Below are 21,225 nucleotides of genomic sequence, written 5' to 3' on the forward strand. Positions count from 1 at the left end.
ACCTGAGGTCCCGTCTCCCCCGCAACCTTGGGGGCTGCCCGTGCAGGCCAGGCTGTGCTCCTCCTGTGGGCCCCAGCCCAGGGCTCTGAGGGGCGAGTCTAGCCCTCAGCTCAGGGACAGGAAGTCGTATTTTCGTCCTGGGTCCTGAGGAAGGAGGCAGGGGGAGAATGGCAGCTCAGACCCAGTCATGTTTACCCGGGCCCGGCCCCCTCTGAGCTCAACAGGCCCATTCATTAGGAGCCCCATAAACCCTTCGGGGCCCCCTGAGGTTCAGAACGCCTGGACGCCAGGCCTGGCTGCTGCCCCCAGACGTGCGGGGGGCCATGGGCAGCAGGTGGGGCACAAGTGAGGCAGAACTGGGGATGACCATGGGGAACTCAGACATGCCTTAGCTTCCCAGTCTTTGCATTGGAGTAATGGTTGCTGCCTATGCATACTGTGGAGCAGTCGGGAAAATCAAAGGAGTCTTCATGGCTGTGTTCCCTCAGACCAGGCTCCTGAGAGCATGTCCTCAAAACGTATGGCCTTCAAGGCAAACCTGAGACTGCAGTGGCCCAAACCAGAGCGGAATTCCTTGTGAAGACCCTACACCTGGCCTTGGGTTGTCCACAAGCCACACCCTGGCAAGGTGGGCATGGGTGTGCAGCCCTCTGGGGTGGGGGGAATCCCTTGCCCTCTCCAGCGCTCCCTTCCTCATCTGTTTAAAGGCAGATCTTCATCAGAAGTGGAAACATGGGGACTGGATGGGCTGTTGAGAGATGAGGCCCTAGGGTCTGCTCACCCCCAGATCAGGAGGGGATGACTCATATCAGGGGCCCCTCCACACAGTCCTCCAACTGTGCTTAATCAGGTGGGGTAAGGTGTTGTCCTGTGGTCCCTCAAAATGGAAGGGATGCAGCAGCAGCATTTGGTGAAAAGAACTGTGGGTTGGGGCTCTGAATCCTACCCAGCTCCTGTGTGACCTTGGAATAATCCCTTCTTCACCCTGGGCTTATGCTGACCGGGGTTAGAGGGGACGCAATCCAAAACTCCTCTCAGCCCCTGGGGTTCCCGTGTTGGGCAGAGAGGGAGAGGGTAGGAGCAAGACCTCCCACCCCAGACCCCTTTCAGCAGCGCCCCCAAGTGCCCGGGGCAACCTGGCCAACCGCTCAGGGACCCTGGCTGGGGGCAAGAGCAGAGCCTCCTTTCCCAGACACCTTCCAGGTGGGGTGTGACTTCCCACTCCAGTGGTTGTAAAATCCCCTAAAGCCTGGTGAGTCTCTAGTGGTGGTGAGGAGGGGGTCTGTGCCTTGGAATACCACCTCCCATGTGTGTTTGACACGTGTTTCCGCCTCTCCCGGCATGGGCTCCTGCTGCTGCTATTTATAACCTTTAAGAGCTCCTGCCGACTGCAAAGTTTTCTTAAACTCAAAATATCACCGAGGTCCTGGGCACGCTTTCCAGAGGCCGGATGGGCCCTGCGGTTTGAAGGGACGAGGGGGCCAGGAAGGAGGAGGCAGTGGGAAGGGGGTTAGCTCAGACACTGGGTCTTGCCTGGGGGCGGTGGTGGGGAGACCTTGGGTGGGGACCCTTAGTTCTTGACACTGGGTCCTGCTTGGCCTGGAGGGACCATCTATGTGGGTGGTCCTTATTCAGACTGGGCCATCTGGGGACTGCTGGGCCATCTCTCTGGGCCTCAGTTTCCTCTCACCCTGAATGCCTCAGGGCACGCTAGCTGAGCTAAGCAATGAACTGGCAATGACACTGGGAACATCTCGGGCTGGGACCAGGGCTGTGTCTGCCTGGCTGTCCGACACCCGGCACAGAGCCTGGCCCAGAGGCACCATGGACGTGGCTGAACTGGCCAGAAGGGGAAGTACTTTGGGGAAGTTTATAAAGCTGTATGGGAGAACGATGTTCAGAGAGGGACAATGGCATGCTAGAGGTCACCCAGCTCATCCAGACCAGGTCTCCAGCCCTTCCCAACACCCAGGGACCTCTCAGGCTGTGGAAGAGGCTGAAGGGCCCCAGATGGAGACAGGTGAGTTGCCACCTTGGAGGAGGTTCCAGGGTGACAGAAGAACGGCTATGCATATCTCAGAGGCCTCCCCGGGCTGGAGGGGGCACTGGTCACCAGCTGGGCCCAGTAAGGATAAGAGGCAGCTCAAAGTCACACACCCAGCTCCTACCTGCCCTGGGCCGCTGCTCCATCTCCAGGGCCCCTCTGCCTCCTCAGAAGTGAATGAAAACCTCAAGCCCCGTTTCCCAGGTGGGAAGCAGAAGCCCCAGCCACTGTGGACTCAGTCATGCTCTCTCCATAGGGAGACTGGTGGTTTAGCCTCCCCCCACCTCCACTGCACCCCTTTCCTTCCCTGCCTTCCGGAGCTGGTGTGGGCGTGCAGAGGCAGGGAACAGGAGTGCTGACTCTGGGCCAACTAGCATACGCCGCCCCTCTGCAACACCCTTCGCCCCACAGCCGGCTCTGGAAGCCATTCCTGGCCCAGGGAGCAGGGCTGGGTCCCTGACGGAAGAGTGGCCACCTCCGCCCCTCCCACTCAGTGCTCCACATATATTTTCCAATTTAAGCTTGATCACAGAGGGCTATTTGGGGGCGGACGGGGGCAAAGACGTGATGACCTAGCAGAGACAGGAGAGGGATGAGAGAGAAAGAAAAGTGTTCTGGAAGGTCAGACCTGATGGAGCCACTCCTTTGCTCAGACGCCTTCCTGTGACCCCCTGGATCAGATCACTCACTCCCCAAACACTTGAGAACTTATTGTGTGCGGGGCTGGGCTCAGAGACTTGGAGGCTCCACTTCTGGGAGCCACTTCCCTGCAGGCACCACTGCCCTGGGGTTCCCATTGCCTGAACCCTGGTGAGTCTCTACCCCTGCTTTTCACTGTCTGACTTGCCCTCCCCTTCTTGGCTTGGGGGGGTGGATCTCATATACCCTTCAAATGTCCCCTTTTCTCCTAGGTCTTCCTGGATCTGCTTCTGAGCCCCCAGCAGAGTAAGACCTCGGATTCTTGATTCTTGACTCTCTCTTGATGGACTGCGAGCCCTGAGGGCAGGGACTGGGTCATCTCTGTGGTCCTGCTGAGTCTTTCATGGTAGAAAAAAAAGCATCATCTTGTCCAGCGTCTCTGCAGGAGGGGAGAATTAGTGGCTGGAGCTTTGGACTTCAAATACTCTCTCCGCCCCTTGCCCCTCTTATCTCTCAGTTGCTATAGAGACAGCCTTCCTCTTCTGAGCCTCAGTTTCCCCAAGAGGAGGGAGGGAATCCCAGGATCTCAGAAAGACCCTCCTCTGGCCTCTGGCCAAGTCTCTTGTCATGCATTGTTAGAAAGTTCTTCTCCAGGGAGCCTTAGGATATTAAACCTGATGGATTGGAAAGTTGTTAGCAAATCAGGGAGCAGCCCAAGGGTCAAGCTGGCAGGACTGGAGCCCAACTCCTAGATGGGAGACTGAAGTTTGTGAGGCCTGGGGCTGCAGGGAGGGCCCGGCCCCAGTGCTCCAGCCCAGGCCAGCCCATCTGAACCTGTGGCCTCTGTTCTCAGTGGGATGATGGGTTTGGGGGGACCCCAGGGCCAGGCAGGGGGGGTGTGAAGGTGGTGAGGGCTCTTGACTGATGCAGTCAATGGTTCCTCTTCATGGTTCCTGACCCCAAACTGCATCTACAGTGATTATAGGTCAGGCAGGGAGCTGCAGGCAGGCTAGGTGGGGGAGGGGCCTGCTACACCTACCAGAGAGGTTCCTGCTTATCCCCTCAGACCAGGACTCCTGAAGGCAGGGCCCCTCTTCAGTGGGGTGGGGCTTGCAGTCAGGCAAGGCTCCCAGGGGACACAGGAATCCCCCAGTCCCTCCTCTATTATCTGTAGCCTTGGATGAGCCCTGTATTCATGCGGAATTCCAGCCGATTGTTCCCTTGTTGACTTGACTCTAAGCTCCAGCAAAGAAGCTCCAGCCTTCTCCGAGGCACTGAGACCTGGGCAGGGGGCAAAGGTTGGTGCAAGTGGGGGAAGGAGGAGACTCAGGTCCGAAGATGCCCCAAACTGACTGTGCTGGGGGGACTGTGTGTCTGCTGAGCTGACCTAAGACCCCACTCCATTGTATAGGTGTGAACACTGAGGTCTCCAGAGGGCAAGAGTCTCTAGGAGTCAGTGATGGGACCAGGACCAGAACTGGGTCCCCTGCTGGCCCCGATAACCAATCCCAGGAGCAGCACCTGGATTTGCTTTGGATGGGACATGGTGCTTTGATGTCGCCTAGCACTCCATCCATCTCCTCAAAACAGCCTCTCCATCCAGCTAAGCTGCAGGTTTCTCAGACACCGAGTCTCTGACCATTAGCCCTGGCTCCAGAACCTAATGAGGCCCCCTGGAGCAGAGGGTCTCAAGTCCAGATCTTGCAGAGAGCAGGGTGTCTGGTATCATCCCTTTCTGTCTGCTCCAGGCCCGACAATTGGAGGTCCCTGGGCTGGTTTGAGGGGTCACTGCACATTCCTGGGCATCTATGAATCTGAATCTGCTGTGGACCCCCTCCAGTTCTCCAGCACAGTTCTCCCCTTTGCCCTCCTGCTGCCTGCTCTGGGGTCCAACATCTGGGAAAGGAATGGGTCGGGAGCCTTCCAGAGAGTCCTTTCCCACGAGAGCCGAGCTCTGACCCCAGTCCTTATCTGGCCTGGGTGTTCCAAGAACAACACAGATGCTAAGGCTTGCAAGCCCCAAACTTGGGGACGCTGACCTCCCCAGGCCCAGCTGCTCTGCTCTGGCCTCTATTTCCTTCTGTGAGCAGGGTGGGGGTGGGGATGGCCCTCCAGGGGGTTTGGAGAGGAGGCAGTGGAAAGGTTCCAAAATACTGGACACACACGTTCAAACTCACACACACACGTGCACTCACACTGCCACCTACCCTCACCTCACCAGGCAGGCCTGCCACGGTTCCCTGATTTCTATTGCTCTCAGCCTCTCTCCTTCTTCCCAGCACTCCTAATTCCCACCCAGAGCTCTTCCTATACCGTGAGCTTGAAGGTGTGATGCGTTAGGGGTATGTGTATGCAGAGGCATGTGAATGTGTGTACGTACGCACGCAAAGGGAATGTGTGGGCAAAGTGCATGTGCACCTGTGTATGAAGGTATGTGCGCACAAATGCATCTATAAAGTGTGAGGGTTTGTGTTTAAAGATGTGTGCATAGGAGTGTGCCTGCTCTGGGTCCAGGCACCTGTGGGTGGGGTTCCTGAGTGACTGTGAGTGCGTGAGTATGTATGTGTGCGTGGGTGCACATACACACTTCAGTGTGGTTCCTGTTGGCCCCCGTATTGGCAGAAAGGGACCAGGTGATGTGAGGGGTGTCCAGGGACCAGTAGGTATCTTCAGACAGACACAGACACACACCGGGGGTGGGTTAGCCTGACTGGGGTATCCTGTGAGTGAGTGTGTGTGTGTGTGTGAGTGTGCATGTGTGTGTTGTACTTTAGACATGAATACACTGGGTGGGCGGGCAGATATATAAATATCCACACAGGCAGGTACGGCAATTGACCCTAACTATTCCTAGCAGGGGGCTTGGGCCATGTGCAATGCAGCTCCACACCCTGAGCCACAGAGGGTGTTTGTGTGGCCACTGGAGGCAAGGACACAGCTGGTGCTCAGTGGGGTGGGCTGGGGACAACTCTGGGTCTGTGGGGCCACCACAGCTAGGTGTGGTCTGCAAGGGGACAGGGAGGGAGGCTCTCCCAGCTACCATTCCCTCTTCTGCTGTCGTCACTACCGTCACCTCCTGCCTTCACTTCCACCACCGCCATCCCGGTCCCCTGCACTGCCTTCATTCCTGTCACTGTCTCCTTGTCATAGCTGCCCATCCCACCCTCCCTTCCTGCATCCCAGTCTGGTGCCCCCTTCTGGTCCACTTTGGGCTGCTTGAGGGTGAGTGAGAGAAAGAATGAATCTGCCTTCGACCCGGCTTGCAGCTGAGACTGGGGGCCAGAGGGCTGTGTGCACACGCATTATCTGTAGGCTCTGGGAAGCTCCATCCTGCCCTGGGCGCTCCCTTTGTCTCTGGTCCTCCTCAACAGCCCTCCCTCCCCTCTTTCTGAGTCTGTCCCCACCTCTGTCTCTGTCTTGGTCTCTGTGTGTCGGTCTCTGCCGTAGTTGGGGTCCCCGTCTCCAGTTTCTCCGTGATGGCCCAGGGGAGCTGGTTCCTCCTCCCAGCCAGCACAAACTGTTTGCCTGAGACAGTCGGTCCATCCAGTCAAACAACCACCCAATTCAGACTCCTCGTCTGACTGACAGGGTTTTTTTTTCTCTGCTAAATTTACTTGCATTTTTGACTGAATTGGCCATTCAACAGAGGTTGTGTCCACATGCCCCTACCCCACCCCATGCCAACAGATGAACAAGCTCCCAGATGGACACGCACACAGAGCCAGGAGTGCCCAGGCATGCTCCTACACACATATGGTCACAGCCTCGTGTGACACACGCCCACAGGATCACACATGTGTTCCCATCCTCCTGCCCACAGTGATGCATCTGAGCACACACAGACTGCACACATCTACCCGCTCACACACACGTTCATACCTCATGCCGTGGGAACAGAGTCTGAACACCCTCAGACCTATTCTGGGGAAATCTTGGGGAGATGGAGATCTGGGCAGAGCCCCCACCCAGCAGCCTGGGGCAGCCACGGCCCCTCTCCTCTGAGGCCAGCTCATCCTCCTTCCTCTGCCTTCAGCCTCTAGGTGGGGTTTCTGGTCATCTCAGGCCGCTGCTGAACCCCTGCAAGCCTCAGTAGCAGCTCCCAGACCCTGATCCTAAAAGGGGACTCTTTTTTTTCTTCCAAGGACAATAAATATTTGCTCTTTGGGAAACTGCTGGTGGGAGAGTACAGGGTTTGGCCCAACGGCGGGGAATGTCCAGGGCAGTTCAGAGAGGCCGCAGGCCATGCTGGGGGAGGGGCTGGGCCCCTCTAGAAGCTACACCAGCAGGCAGAACCGGGAAGCCAGGGCTAGGGCTGCACCTCACTCCCTTCCCTTGGACCCCGGCTTCCGGCCTTTGTTTTCTCCATCCCTTTGCATAGCATGTTGGCACACCCTCCTCCTATCCCTCGCATCTCAGGCCCCTCTGCCCCATACCTCGCCCTTTGGGAGCCTTTTTCCCACTCCCATTCATCTTGTCAGCACCCCCTCCCCTTTCTCATGCACTCAGACTTTCAATCTACCTCCTTAGACCAGCCATTGAGGGCAGGGATGATGACCCCCCAGGCCAGGCTCCTGAGAGCAGAGCACGCCCCTCAGATTGGGCCCCTGAAGTCAAGGCTGTGCCCTCCTTCCATAAGGGCACAAGCCTGGCCAACAGTGTCCCCCACCCTGTCCCCCATGAGACACTGGTCCCTGGAGGCTCCTGCCTACCCACCCCTCCCTCATCCTCAATTGGGCTCCCAAATATAGCGGCCGTGGCCACAGCCGGCCAGAACACCACAGCCCCAAGCGTCAGTCCTGGGCCGGGATCAGAGGGGCAGGAGCTGATTATAGGTCCCTGGGCCAAACCCAGGGCTTGTCTGCCAGCCCGCTGGGCCCTGCCACCCCCACCCCCAGAACCACAAGGTTGGAGCATCTGGTCCCCGTCAGCACAGTGGGCAGAAGGAGGGGCCTGAGGGGTGTGTTTGGCCTGCTGAGGACAGAGTTGTCTGTGTGTGGCATGGGGGTGGCCAGGACGGGCTCATCACTGCTCAGGGGCAGTGACTGTCTTTCGAACTCAGGATCACTTTGCCCCACCCATGACCATTGTACAGATGGGGAAACTGAGGACAAAAGGAGTCAGAACCGGCCTGGGTCACAAGAGCATATGAAGTCTCCTGCCTCCCCCTTGGCCACTCCTTCCCATCTTTCAAGGCCTGGGACTGTGCCTCCGGGAAGCAGGCCACATCCTGTTGGTGGCAGAGCAGCCCTGCTGGGAAGTCCTCCTTGGAGTCAGACTTTCACCCAAGGCTCCAGGGACTTGGGATTGTGCAGAAATTCCTCTCCTTCTCTGGGTCCTCGTGGCTGCCTCGTGCCACCTCTATCCAGAGTTGCTGGGCAGCTCCTGCCCCTCTTGGGGCTTCAGTCCCCTCATCTGAGCAGTTGGGCAGGAACTAGTGGCCTTGTGTAGGGTCTGTATTTATGGGTGTGTAGTGGTGAGTCCACATCTATGTGAATACACGCTTGTGCCCTGGTGGGTGAGCTGCAGCCCGTGGGCCTGCCCGTGCCCAGATGGGGTCCCCAGGACCTGCTGCACAGCAACATTTGACCTACTTCTAAGGCTCTGGGTCTGGCCCAGGCCACGTTCTTGACTACTCCGGGAAGTTTGGGCCTGCGTCCCAGCCCAAAGGCTTCGGGCAGGAGGGGCAGTCCTGGGCGGGCCAGGGCAGTCTGCGGAGCCTGCGGCCAGGGGGACAAGGGCACGTGGGGAGCCTGACCCTCCTTCCCTGACTTTGGTTCCTGGGCCCAGGGGATAGCCAGGCCTCACCTATCCATCCCTCTCCTCACTCCCCACCATTCCCTCCATGTGGCCACCATATTCTGAGTTCCCCAAATTGGCTCCGACAGGATGAGGGACATTCCTCATACCCCTCTGAACACTAGCAGGAAGGTCTGCCAAGCATTCACCCCTGCTGTTAGCCAAGAGCTAACCCCTCCCCTGCTCCACCCTTGTCTACACAGGGCAGGAGGCAGTGCCTGTTTGGAAAACCAGCAGCCCCTGTCCTGGGTCCAGGGTCTGGGGTCTAGGTTTGGGTTTACGGGCCTGGAGTCTGGGTTTAGAGTCCTGGGTTCTGGGCCCTGGGTCTTGAGTCCTGGATCTGGATTCTGGGCTTAGAGTCTTGGGTCCTGGGCCTGCTGTCTAGGGTTTGGGGTCTGGGTTGAAGGTCTGGCTTTGGCATCCTAGGTTTTGGAGTCTGGGTCCCCAGAGCGGAATCTGGTCCTGGGCTCTGAGTTCCAGGATCTAAGTTTGGGGTTCGGATTCTGAGGCCTGAGTCTGTGGTCTGCGTTTGGCGTTCCAGGTTCCAGATTTGCAGTCTGGGATCTGGGATGGGATCCTGGTTTCTGGGGTTTGGGTTCAGGATCCAAAGACCAGTTCCTATCCCTTTTACGCCCCCTGCTGGCTGGTCATCATGGTCAAGTCACTGCCTATACCATCCGGTCGTCCCTACCACTTCAGGCTCTTGAGAGGAGTCTTAGCAACGGATGGGGAGTGGCATGAAAAGCAAGCCTGCGTGGAGGGAGGCAGCAGGTGGGCTGAGGGGCAGCAATGGCTGCATTGCTGTCCGGGGTGCCCCCGGCAGACACAAGTACTGTCAGTCAATCCGCAAATCTCCCCTTGCCTTACTCCAGAGATGGGGTTCGGCAAAGCGTTCCAGTCCCCCTGTGAGAGGTGGGTAAATTGAGATGTTTGGGACATTTGTTCATCTGACATTTATGGAGTGCCTACTGTGTACCAGGCTCTGTTCTAGACCCTACGGATATACAGCCATGGAAGACCAAAAACTCCTCCTATGCCAGCTGATATTCATGGGAGGGGGGACACACATAAGAGACAAGATAACAGGGAAACAGCTCATTTTAGGGTGTGCAGGGATGGGGAGTCCAGCTGAGAGGCAGGGCAGAGGGAGCAGGTCCAGGGTAGTCTGAGGAGGCTTCTTGTAGGAGGTGACATCTCACTGAGACCCAGAGGTGACAAGGAACAAGCCATGGCCAGGGTCCCAGACAAGGGCACCAGAGGGAGGAAAGCCTGTGCAAAGGCATGGGGGCTGGAAAGAACAAAGAAGGAGGCCAGTGTGGCCAGGGGTCTCCTGCCTCTGTTCATGGGCTCCTCAGAAGTCAGGGCCCAACAGTTTCCTCAGGTGGGGGAGGGGGAGGTAAGGTGGCTGCCCCCAGAGAGGGCTCTGGGATGTGCTGTCTGCATCAGACTGGGCCACAACTCAGACACTGGAGCTGGGGGAGTCAAAGAAGAGGGATCCAGACCCCTGTCTCTCCCCCCAGGCTCTGCCAGGATCTCGTCTGCTGGGCTGTCATTCCTAAGGGGCATGGAGCCCAGGTTGGGACCTGGGAGAGAGAGGTGAGTGCCAAGCCTTGTGTGGCTCGTCTTGGCTACCCAGTGCCTGCCTCTCCCTGTCACTAAGTCCCCTCTCCTGTTCACCTGCCTGCCCACCTGCCCACCCCTTAATTTCCTCCTGTCCTCGACAGGCATGTTGCTGGCAGTCAAGGGGGGTGATCCCTGCAGAGTCCCTGCTAGGGTCTGGGCATTTGTTATGGGTTGAGAGTGGCCCTGCGGGGTGAGCCTAGGGCACTGCTGCTCCGAGGAGCCAGAGCTCGGACAGTCAAAGGCCCATCTGAGCCCTGGGGAGGGAATGGAGGATGGCTCTGTACACAGCATCCCCACTATAGGACCATATCTGCCCTGTGCTCGAGGGAAGAGGACCAAGACACCCCCTCACCAAGCAGAGGAAGGTGGCTCTGTGTGGCTCTAGCAGGCTGCATGAGTCTGCAAACCTGGGAACCAAGCCTCAGGAGGCCCGTGTCACTCATCTACTCCTGTTCCCACTGATGCTGAGTAGTTTCCAAGGGAGGGCAATTGTGTGTGGGTGCATCAGTGAGATCGGGACTCTGGGCACCCCTGCGGATGTCCAAGGCTCTGGGCCTCATTTTCCCCCATGATGAGTGAAAGGGGATTGGGTGGTGTCCTGTTGGCTGTGCCTGTGGCTGGTGGGAGCCCTCGAGGGTGTCCAGAGTCAGTTGTCCTTAGGGTCAGCAGGTCTGGGTGATGGGGCCGCTCAGAGGTCTGTCTCTGTGTGTCCCCCTCTGTCTGTCTTCTCCTCTTGTGGTATTTCTGGCTGGTCTCTGAGGACCCTCCTCCACCCCTTTCTTTCTTAATACTCTTGCCAAACATCTGGAAGAAAAGTGAAAAACTTGCCTCTCCCCCAGCGCCGGATGTTGTCAGATTTCCAGATGTGGGGTGTTCTGCCCTCCAGATGAGGAGAGGAATGTCTTGTGTTCCAGCTAGGAGGGGACCCAGCCCTATCCCTGGACTCACCATGAGGCTGAGTGACAGGATGAGAGGGACCTGGGCTCAGCAGGGGGATGTTGGGGGCATCCAGGTAGAGGCCCAAGTGAATCTTCCCCTCAGGCTCCACCCCCAGTGCCTCCTTATACCTGGGAAATCCCCGGGGGCCAGGAGGGGGGCGGGCAATGCCTCTGAAGTTTCTATCAAAGGCTCCAGGCATTTAAAAATAACAGGGAACACCTCCTTTCCACCCCCCGGCACAGACACTGGGCAAGGAATGGAGGCCAATGTGTTTGCAAGATGTCCCCACTCTCCGAGTTCTGTGCCTGGAAGGGCCTTATGCCACCTCAGCCTTCCCTCCTCCCCCCAACTCCTGAAATGGTAGAACAGCCAGGCTGCCCTCTGTCACTGTCATCTGGGGTGGCATTGTGGGTAGGAACTGGGGGGGGCGTACCCTAGACTGGGCACCCGGGAGGCAAACCTCTTCCAGTGCCCTGGGGTCCTTCAGAGAGGCAGACCCTCTCAGGACCCCAGCAAAAGTGTCAGCAGAGGGCAACATGGGGCAGTGGAAACAGCTTCCTGGAGGAGGGTGCAGTGCGGCCAAGCCTCGAATGCTCCAAGCAGAGGGGCAAGGGCAGAGGGTACAGTGCGTGCAAGGGTCTGGCGGGAGCAGGCCCTGGGGTGTGTGGGGAAAGTGGGTCGCGGGGAGCTGTGGAAGAGGGGCAATAGGAAGTGAGGGTGAAACCAAGAAACCGACCTCAGGGTTGGGCAGGTGCTGATGCGGGAGGCTGTGGAGGCTGCTTGGCTGTTGAACTAGGCTGGGTGACCGCCCACGAGGGAGCAGACCCCATCCTACTGCCATTTAGGGTGTTCCCAGAGATGGGCTGCAGCTGCCTGCGAGCCATGACCAGACACTCACGCAGGCACGATAAACACCCAGACACAAACACACAGAAGCAACGCCCGCGGGCCGGGGTGGGTCATCCCCCACATGGACACAGACCCTCCTACCATAGATACACAGAGACCCCCTCTGCATACAAACACCCAGCCAAACGGAGACAACACACATGGACACACGCAGACCTCCCTCTCCCCCTCCGTGTAGACACACGGGCACAGACACATGGAATTCGATGCACAGATGGGAAATTTAACTCAAGGGGTGCCCAGTCCTCCTGCCCCCAACACAACACACAACACATGCTCGCTGCAACCTTCTGCACCCTTTCAGTTTATTGACCTGCTGAGGGGCAGCAGGGCCGCTGCGTGTGTGCGTGTGCTTTGGAGGGTGTGTGTGTGGGCTGAGCACTGACCTCTGTCCTCCCCTCCCCCGCTCTCTCCCCAACAGGTGATTGGGAGGAATGGAGAGCCCTCCCTCTCCCCCACCCATTCCTGAGCCTGAACAATGCCCCCCCAGGCCCCAAAATAGCCCCTGAGCCTAGCCAATGTCCTTTTATGGCCCTGTCCCCATTGTGCCCTGCAGGGGTGGGGCTGGGGTCATGAGGTGTCCAGACAGGATAAAAGCCGGTTACGGGAGGCTCACCTACCCGGCTCTCTGCTTCCTTCTCTCCACGTCCCTCTCTGCTTACAACCTCCATGCCTCCCAGAAAGCCAGATCCCAAGAAGGATGACGCCAAGGCAGCCGCCAAGGCAGCTCCAGCTCCCGCACCTGCACCCGCACCTGCACCTGCACCAGAGCCCCCCAAGGAACCTGAGTTCGATGTCTCCAAGGTCAAGGTGGGTGTGGGTGGGAGCTGGGTTTCGGTGGGAAGGTCAGGGTAGGTAAGTGAATCCCAGAGTGGATCTACCCCGTGGAAGACCAGGCTCCAGAAAATGAGTACTGAACTGAAGTTGGAAGCTTCAGGCATCAGGAGGGCTGCAGCAGGAGGGATGGTGGTCAGACATCAGGCAGGACTACCCCAGTGCTGCTGAAGGGACTATCTTTTTGGTGGTTGGAAACTGACTCTCCCTTGTCCTTTTCCCTGGACCTCACATCCTTGGGGAATCCTGGACCTGCCTGTGCCCCTCACCCCCGCAGCCAGGCAGGGACCTTTCTTGTTCAGCTGTGGGGTCTTAAGTCCATACCAAGTTCCCCAGGGTGGACAGGGTGGGGAGTAAAGGGAAGCAGGGCTCCTGCCCAGGCTGGGTCACACTCACCCCTGCCAAGGTCCCTGAGCCCCAGAGCTGGTGGGGCCTCAGCTTTGAGCTGGCGATACTGAGCCAGTCTGGGTAGGTCATGGAGGAAGCTGGTCTTGGAACTGTGACCAGTGGCCCCAGGAGCCCTTCCCCGGCTTGGCTTGAAAGCCTTTCTCAGAGTCTAAACCTGGAGAACGAGCCATGACTCCCACCTGCGGCATCTGCATAGTGGCACGTACCCGTGTCCTGCCCGTTGCCTTTTCTTGGCTGGCCACTGGCCACTGCTGCCCTGGCTGCTGGCTGAGGGGCCCCATGGAGCTCTCCCAGCCCTTCACGGTCCCCAGCAAGACCTGCAGCCCATCTGCACAGATCCATCTCCATTCCTGAGCCCTTCCTGGAGGCACCTACCTTGTCCCTCAATACATGGGTTCAAATCCCAACTCTGCTCCATTCCCATCACTGCTCTAAGGCTTAGTTTCCTCAGCTGTAAAATGGGACAATAAGTCCTCCTCACAGGCTGATGGGAACCACTCATGGCAAGTGCTCCCAGGAGTTGACTCTGACTCCTGACCAACCCCAGACCCCAGGTTTGTGTCCCACAGGCCCCCTGGTGAGGGTCAGACAACCCTAGGGCCCAAGGTGGCATTGTGTGGTCTCACCGGATCTGAGGCTGCACAGTCTCCCCTCTGAGCAGAGGAACTAGTGAGGCCTCTCCTGTGCCCCCTGCAGAAAGCTGTGCCAGGGGCCCAGGGCCCGTAATCTCAGCAGGCTTCTTGGTGGAGAGAGAGCTCTCGGGGGTGGGGGGTGGGGCAGGAACAACAGCTTGGTCTTCCCAGCACAGGGTTAAGCCAGAGGGTTGGGAGGGACGACCCAGCAGGGTGGCAGGGGCGGGATCCCCCTCTGCACTGGTGTGCACTACGGAGGTTGGTGGAGGGGACTCCAAGGGAGCAGCAGTGGGAGAGGCGCCAGTCAAGTCCCCCTCCCCCAAGCTCCTTTTCCTTGTGCGACCTTGACCTTGGGGCGAGTGACTGCAGTGATAAAAATAGACCTGGTATCCAAGTGAGGAGGGGGAAACCGGGTCCCAGGAGGCCTCCTGACCCCAGGTGGCCCTGATGTGGCCTCAGCAAACACTCAACCGCTGGGACCTGGCCCCCTGCTGTGCCACGCTGGGGGAGCTGCCCTGTGCTTACGGATGGGACTGTGTAAGACTCAGGTGTAGGCAGGGCCACGTGAGTGAAAGTGCCCAGCCTTGAGGGCTCTGTGGGGGGCAGACACATGCAAACAGATGCACACACAGGTGTGTGAACGCACGCGCACACCGCACACACACTCCCTCCTGCAAATATGTTCTCATGGTGACAGGGCTCTCCGGCCTGCCCCCTCGCCTTTCCTCCTCCCGCCCCCACCCTGGTGAGATGAGGCCTCCCATCTCACTTATGTGGACAGTCCTGCCCACTGGGCCCCAGGCCTGGCAGAGCTGGCAAAGCCAGTCTGTGCTTCAGGCACGTCTGTCCAGGACCAGGGGCCTCAGGTAAGGCCCACCCTGGGCTGGGGATTCAGGGCACCAGGCCTCCCTCCTCACCACTTCCCCTGATGAGGCCTACCTGGTGTCAGGGTCTGGGCACATGCAGACCCAAGGTCCTCAGGTGGGATGGGGGGAGGGGTAAGGAGGCAGGAGGGAGTCAAGGTGGACTGCAGGAGGTCCTGGGCAGTGGAAGCTGGAATCCTGGAATGTGGACGGGTTGGGGCAGTTGAGGGGTTGAGGCCTGGTCTGGACACGGAGGGACCAGGAGGACGCCTGGCCCCATCCTCTGAACCAGACACTCAGAATCTTTGGGGGTCCCTTTCAGATCGAGTTTACACCGGAGCAGATTGAAGGTGAGTGGGGGTTTTGAGCCAGGGGCTCCAGGGTTGGGGCCCGGGTCCCCCAGGCTGAGAGTCCTTCCCTGCAGTGTGGGGCGAGTCGGGGGGGCTGACTCTAGAAGTGTCCGCAGCTCACACTCTCTCCCGGCAGAGTTCAAGGAAGCCTTCACGCTGTACGACCGCACACCCAAGTGTGAGATGAAGATCACGTATGGGCAGTGTGGGGATGTCCTGCGGGCGCTGGGCCAGAACCCTACACAGGCCGAGGTGCTCCGAGTCCTAGGGAAGCCAAAGCAGGAAGGTTGGTACGCCCAGCCTGAGATGTCCCCATTAGTGCCAGTCCCGGGGGAGACCACCAGGGTGGGCTGCCATCGCTGGTGGGACAACATGGGAACTCCTCTGCTGTGCATTCTCCTAACATCCTCCCATTGTCTGGAGGAGGACCTGGAGGCCAGTCTCAGGTGATGCTGACAAGGTGACGAGCAGTGATGGTTCCTATACCATCCGGCCCCATGCCTATTTGCCAGGCCTCCTGGTCGGAGGGGACTGACAACAGCGCAAACTAGCTTCAGTGGCAGGTGTGAGGGCAGGCCAGGGTGTGCCTGGCCTCAGCATCCCATATGCTCTCCCTGTCCTTCCTAGCCTCCTGGGCATCCCTCTGTGGGGCAGGGCCAGCTTCCCTCACCACCACGGCCAGAGAGGGTTGCCTGCTTTTCCCCAAGGAGCAGTGAGGCCCAAGCCCTCGCCACAGGTACAGAAGTCCCAGAGAAGGTCTCTGATCGGCCCAGCTGCTCTCGACCAATCACAGGTGTGGGGAGAGCGGGGTTGATAAGAAAAATAGAGAGACGCTAGCAAGAACTGTTCCCCCAAAGAAGAGCAGAGGTGCTAGTCAGAGCCCCCTGTCGTGCCACTGTCCTTGTGAACAGCAAAGGACAATGTAAATAATGCATTTCTCAGTTGACTGTAAAGTGCCTTGTGACAGTGGAGTGCTTTGTAAATGACAAACTGGTGTAGAGTGCATTGGGAGCTGGGTGAGGGCAATAGCTCCTCATTGCCAGACACAGGGGAGGGATGCCCATCTGCCCCTCAGAGCCTGATGCTTGGGCCATCTCTCCCCAGAGCTTAACTCCAAGATGATGGACTTTGACACGTTCCTGCCCATGCTCCAGCACATCTCCAAGAACAAGGACACGGGCACCTACGAGGACTTTGTGGAGGGGTTGCGGGTCTTCGACAAGGAGGGCAACGGCACGGTCATGGGCGCCGAGCTCCGCCACGTGCTGGCCACGCTGGGTGAGGGCAGCCTCCTCCCCACCCCACTCTCTCCTTCCTGGGGCATCGGGGAGAAAGCACTCTGTCACCCACCGGGCCTGTTTCTCACTTGTGAAATGGAGGGTGATGCAGTCACGGTGTCTCCACGGCAGGCGACAGAAATGTGGGGAATTTAGAAATTTAGGTGGGGAATAAAGAAAGCCAGCTGGTGCGGCTCACAGAACTGGAGGGGAACAGGAACAGCTCTGGGGACAGGGTGGGGCAGGGCGGTACATCCAGGGGGATCAATCCAGGCTTTGTGTTCATTGCCTCAAGGTCAAATTCCAGAGCCAAGGAGGTACTGTGCCTGCCTCTTGGGCATCTTGACCCCCGCTGTCAGGTGCCTGGCTGGCAGGAGCGTTCCTTTCTCAAAGAGAAGTTTTCCTACAGCAAATGTTCACTGAGCACCAATTGTGTCTGCGCAAAGTGAACTTTTCCTGCACCAGACATTTACTGAGTGCCTACTGTGTGCTCAGCCCTGTGCTGGTCTCTGTGTGTGTGTGTGTGTGTGTGTGTGTGTGTGTGTGTGTGTGTGTGTGTGTGTGACTGAGGGCTAAGAGATGTGAGGGAAACTGCAGTGGGCATTCCAGTGGGGGAACCAACACAACACATACAAAAGCACAGAGGTGGGAAAGTGCCAGACTTGTCTGGGGAACAGTGGTGGTGTCTCTTGTTCCCCTCCATGGTCATCCCCTAAAGTCCCCAGCTCTATCTTATGTGTCTTTCCTCTAGCCTTGAAGGGCTGCCCCGAGGGACTGCTTCCAGGGAGATGGGGGACCTGGCCTACTCCTGATGGAGGGAGTCCTGCCAGCCTATTGAGGACAGGGGACAGTATGTGCTGGTGACCTGAACAACAAGATGGCACTGTTACGGACAGAGCCCAGGCTCGGAGGGAGTGCCAGGCCTGCACCCCAGGCCTTGCCCTTTTTGACTTGTCACTGATTCTTCTGGTTTTAGAAATAAGGGTGACAGCCCAGACCTTGTGTGTACCAATATGAGGTGTGGGAATACTGGAGAGGCACATCCACCATCCAGAGGGGCTAAGGGGGCCCCCCACCCTTCACACCTCAACAATGCTGACTCAGCTTTCCACTCCTGCCAGGTGAGAGGCTGACAGAAGATGAGGTGGAGAAGTTGATGGCTGGGCAAGAGGACTCCAATGGCTGCATCAACTACAAAGGTAAACTCAGGGGCTTCCTTGGTGGCGCAGTGGTTGAGAGTCTGCCTGCCGATGCAGGGGACGCGGGTTCGTGCCCCAGTCCGGGAAGATCCCACGTGTCACGGAGCGGCTAGGCCCGTGAGTCGTGGCCGCTGAGCCTGCACGTCCGGAGCCTGTGCTCCGCAACGGGAGAGGCCACAACAGTGAGAGGCCTGCGTACCGCAAAAAAAAAAAAAAAAAAAAAAAAGGTAAACTCAGCAGGGCAGGGAGTCTGCTGGCGGGAGTGGGGCATTAGGATCCTAGGTCCCCACCTTTGGCTACCCAGGGCCGAAGCCCTGCTGCTCACCCTTTCCTTCTTTTCAGCATTTGTCAAGCACATCATGTCCAGCTGAACCTCTTGCCCCAGGTGAGACCTCCCACCCTTCCTTCCAAACCTGCTACCACCTTTGCCACCTCTGCTGATTTCAGCCCTATTGTCCCCCTCCTGCCTCTGTCATCCAGGTCCCCTGTTGCCACCTCCCCTACTCCACCAATTCCAGTTCTCAGCTGACGTCCCGCAGCCTTGCTTGCCCCCCTCCACTGTAACGTGTGACCGCCTTTGCTCTCAGGGAGCCCAGGGGAGGCCGTGCTGGGGACGGCTCATCTTCCACTCGAGTTGCTGACACCAGTGGCCTGGAGTTTGTGGGACGGAGGGGAGCGCATCGAGACTCCTGCACAGGCTCTCTCTGCACAGCTCTGCGGGGCTGTCATCTCTCCCCATCAGGCTGCACTTGCCTGTGACTGCATCTCTGTCCCCACCCCTTGGGCCTCATGAATAAATGGCTTCTTTCCTTCTTTCTTTCCTCCCTCCTCTCTTCCTTGCTTCCTTCCTCCCTTCTTTCTCTTCTTCCTTCCTTCCTTCCTTCCTCCCTCCCTCCCTTCGTTCCTTCGTTCGTTCGTTCGTTCGTTCCTTCCTTCCTTCCCTGGTTCCTTCCTTCCCTCCCTCCTTCCTTCCCTCCCTCCTTCCTTCTCTCTTCTCTGTGGCCCTTTGGTTGACTTTTATAAAAATCTATGAGCCACACACGGTGAGCCCTGGACAAAACGAGAGGAATCACTTTGAAATCTTGCCTCCTTGCTCACCACATCAAAACTGTCCCATCTGCTGTGCCAAACCCTCCGAGCCTGCCCACCAGGACACTGGGCTGAGCTGGACGAGGACTGGGTGCCCCGCCCCACTTCTGGAGATAGTAGCCATGCTCTGGCCTCTAACACAGGGTTGCCACTCGGTGCCTGAGAGCACTGTCGGAGCTGTCTCACTCCACAACCAGCAATCAGGGAACTGCAGGGCACTGGCCCAGAGCCACCCATGTCACAGGTGGGGAAACTGAGGCCCACAGCAGAGAATGGCTTTGCCTGACTCACTGTCCCCAGGCTGTCAGAGCCGAAGAGGCCTTAGATCCCTGCCTGACTCCGGTCTCTCTGCCTGTGTTGTGGCTCTAGGCCAGAGGGTGAGAATCCGGGGTCCACCAGTGGTTTCTCAGCCCTGGGCTTCTCAGCAGAAGACAAGTGCACAACCCCTGCAATGAAAGGAGGAGATGCACACACCCTTGCCAATGCCAGCCCCACTGTCACACCCTGTTCCGGGGCCAGGCCCTCCCCTCCTTTCGGAGCTCAGTGGGGAGGGTGAGGGGAGGCTTCCTGGAGGAGGTCATCCACTCCGGTTTGAAGGGGAGGAAGAGCAATGCCCTGTAGAGAGTCTTGGGAGCCCTAGAGATAAGGGTTGTGGAGAGATCAAGGGCCCAGAGTGTGGAGCGGGCCACACAGGGTAGGAAATAGCTTGCAGGCCAGGAGGACTCAGGAGGTCAGGGCAGCCCCACTAGGGCGCGTTTGGATGTGAATGCATCTGCTTGTGAGATAAGTGTGGGGGTGTGTGAGAGCGGGTTCGAGGCTTGCACGGATCAGGCTGCCTCAGGGTGTTTGTGGTGCGGCGAGCATGGCAGGACTGTGAGTGTGAGAGTATGTGCGCGTATGTGTGGGAGGAGTGGCGGCAGTGTATGTGAAAGTCTGTGAGGGGCTGTGAGTGTGCATGCAGGAGTCTGTTTCCCTTCCTTTCATCCTTTCAGCATTTATGGAGCACCTACTGTGTGCCAGACTGGGAACACTGCAGTGGAGGAAGCAGCCAAACCCTTCACCCCTGTGGCACTCATACAAAGCTGACAAATCACCAAAGCCATAAAGTGTGTCAACCAGTGATAAAGGCTGGGGAGGGACCCAAAGTAGGGGAGGGGCTGTGCAGTCTGTGTGCAGTGTGTTTGTGTGTGTGTGTATGTGTGTGTGTGTTGGGAGGCAAATGACATGTTAAGTAATGAGGTCAGTGAGTATCTGAGAAGGCAATGGCTGGGCAAAAATTGAAAAGAGGAGAGATAATATCCTGAATATATAAAGGGTTCCTACAACAACAACAAAATGAACAACCCAATTCAAAAATGGGCAAAGGACTTGAATAGACATTTCTTTAAAGAAGATAGACAAATGGCCAATAAGCAAGTGAAAGCTGCTCAACGTCACCAACTAGGGAAATGCAAATCGAAACCACGATGAGATACCACTTCACACCCATTAGGATGGTTATTATCCAGAAAACAGAAAATAACAAGGGTTGGCGAGAAGGTAGAGAAATTGGATCCCTTGGGCACTGTGGGTGGGAATGTAAAATGGTGCAGCTGCTGTGGAAAAAGTATGGAAAGTCCTCAAAAAATTAAAAACATTATTACCATATGACCCAGAAATTCCACTTCTGAGTATATATCCAAAAGAATTGAAAGCAGGGACTTGAAGAGATATTTGTAAACTCATGTTCACGGCAGCATTATGCACAATAGCTGAAAGGTGGAAACAACCCAAGTGGCCATCAACAGATGAATGGATAAACAAAATGTGGTCTATACATACAATGGAATATTATTCTGACTTAAAAAGGAAGGAAATTCTGACACATGGTACAACATGGATGAACTTTGAGGACATTATGCTAAGTGAAATAAGCCAGACATAGAAGGACAAATGCAACATGATTCCACTCAAACGAGGTTCCTAGAGTGGTCAAATTCATAGAGGCAGAGAGTAGAATGGTGGCTGCTGGGGACTGGGGCGAGGGAGGAATGGGGAATCGTTGTTGAAGATAAGAAACACAAAAAAGAGAGGCAAGATGGAGTGTCTTAGTCTGGACTTCCCCAGAAGCAGAGCTGAGACAAGGACCTGAATGTAAGTAGTGTCCTTGGGAGGTGGCCCCAGGGAGCACGGGAGAGCAGCTGGGCAGGGAAGGAAGTCTTTAGGGTGCATGGGAGCAGAAGACCCTGTGGGCAACAAGGGCTCAGCCCCACTGGGGACCTCCAGAAGATGGTGGTGGTGTCTCACTGAGGGCATGAGGAAACCAGACTATTTATCTACCAGCTCCCACCTTCGCTGGTTAGGGCAGGGCCCCAGAGGCAGGCTGGAACATTTGTGTGGGGCAATACTTCAGCATCTGCTCCAGGGAGCCATGAGGGCATTAGAGCAAAGACATTCCAGCAGAGACGGGAGCAGAGTGCGGTGGGGAGGCGACAGGATGTGGTGGAGGGTCCTTGGGCCGTGGGAAGGGCTTTGGTGTGTGCTCTGGGGAGATGTTTTATCAGCATCACTCTGGCTGCTAAGTGGAGAATAGACTGGGGCACATGAGTGGAAGCAGGGACCGCAGGTAGGAGGGTCCGGGAGA

General features: G+C 57.5%; 1 protein-coding gene across 1 annotated transcript; it reads left to right on the forward strand.

Annotated features, from left to right (window-relative positions):
* Window positions 1–12,619: 12,619 nt before the first annotated feature.
* Window positions 12,620–17,884, forward strand: MYL3 (myosin light chain 3; the record flags this gene model as incomplete). The annotated part of the gene is made up of 6 exons (XM_079713140.1): window positions 12,620–12,760; window positions 15,010–15,037; window positions 15,174–15,323; window positions 16,142–16,315; window positions 17,436–17,513; window positions 17,856–17,884. The coding sequence occupies 6 exons, from the start codon at window positions 12,620–12,622 to the stop codon at window positions 17,882–17,884; spliced, it is 600 nt and encodes a 199-aa protein (XP_079569266.1).
* Between the last annotated feature and the right edge of the window lie 3,341 nt (window positions 17,885–21,225).

The sequence above is a fragment of the Hyperoodon ampullatus genome (genome assembly GCF_949752795.1).
Source record: "Hyperoodon ampullatus genome assembly, chromosome: 10".
NCBI classification, from domain to species: domain Eukaryota; kingdom Metazoa; phylum Chordata; class Mammalia; order Artiodactyla; family Ziphiidae; genus Hyperoodon; species Hyperoodon ampullatus.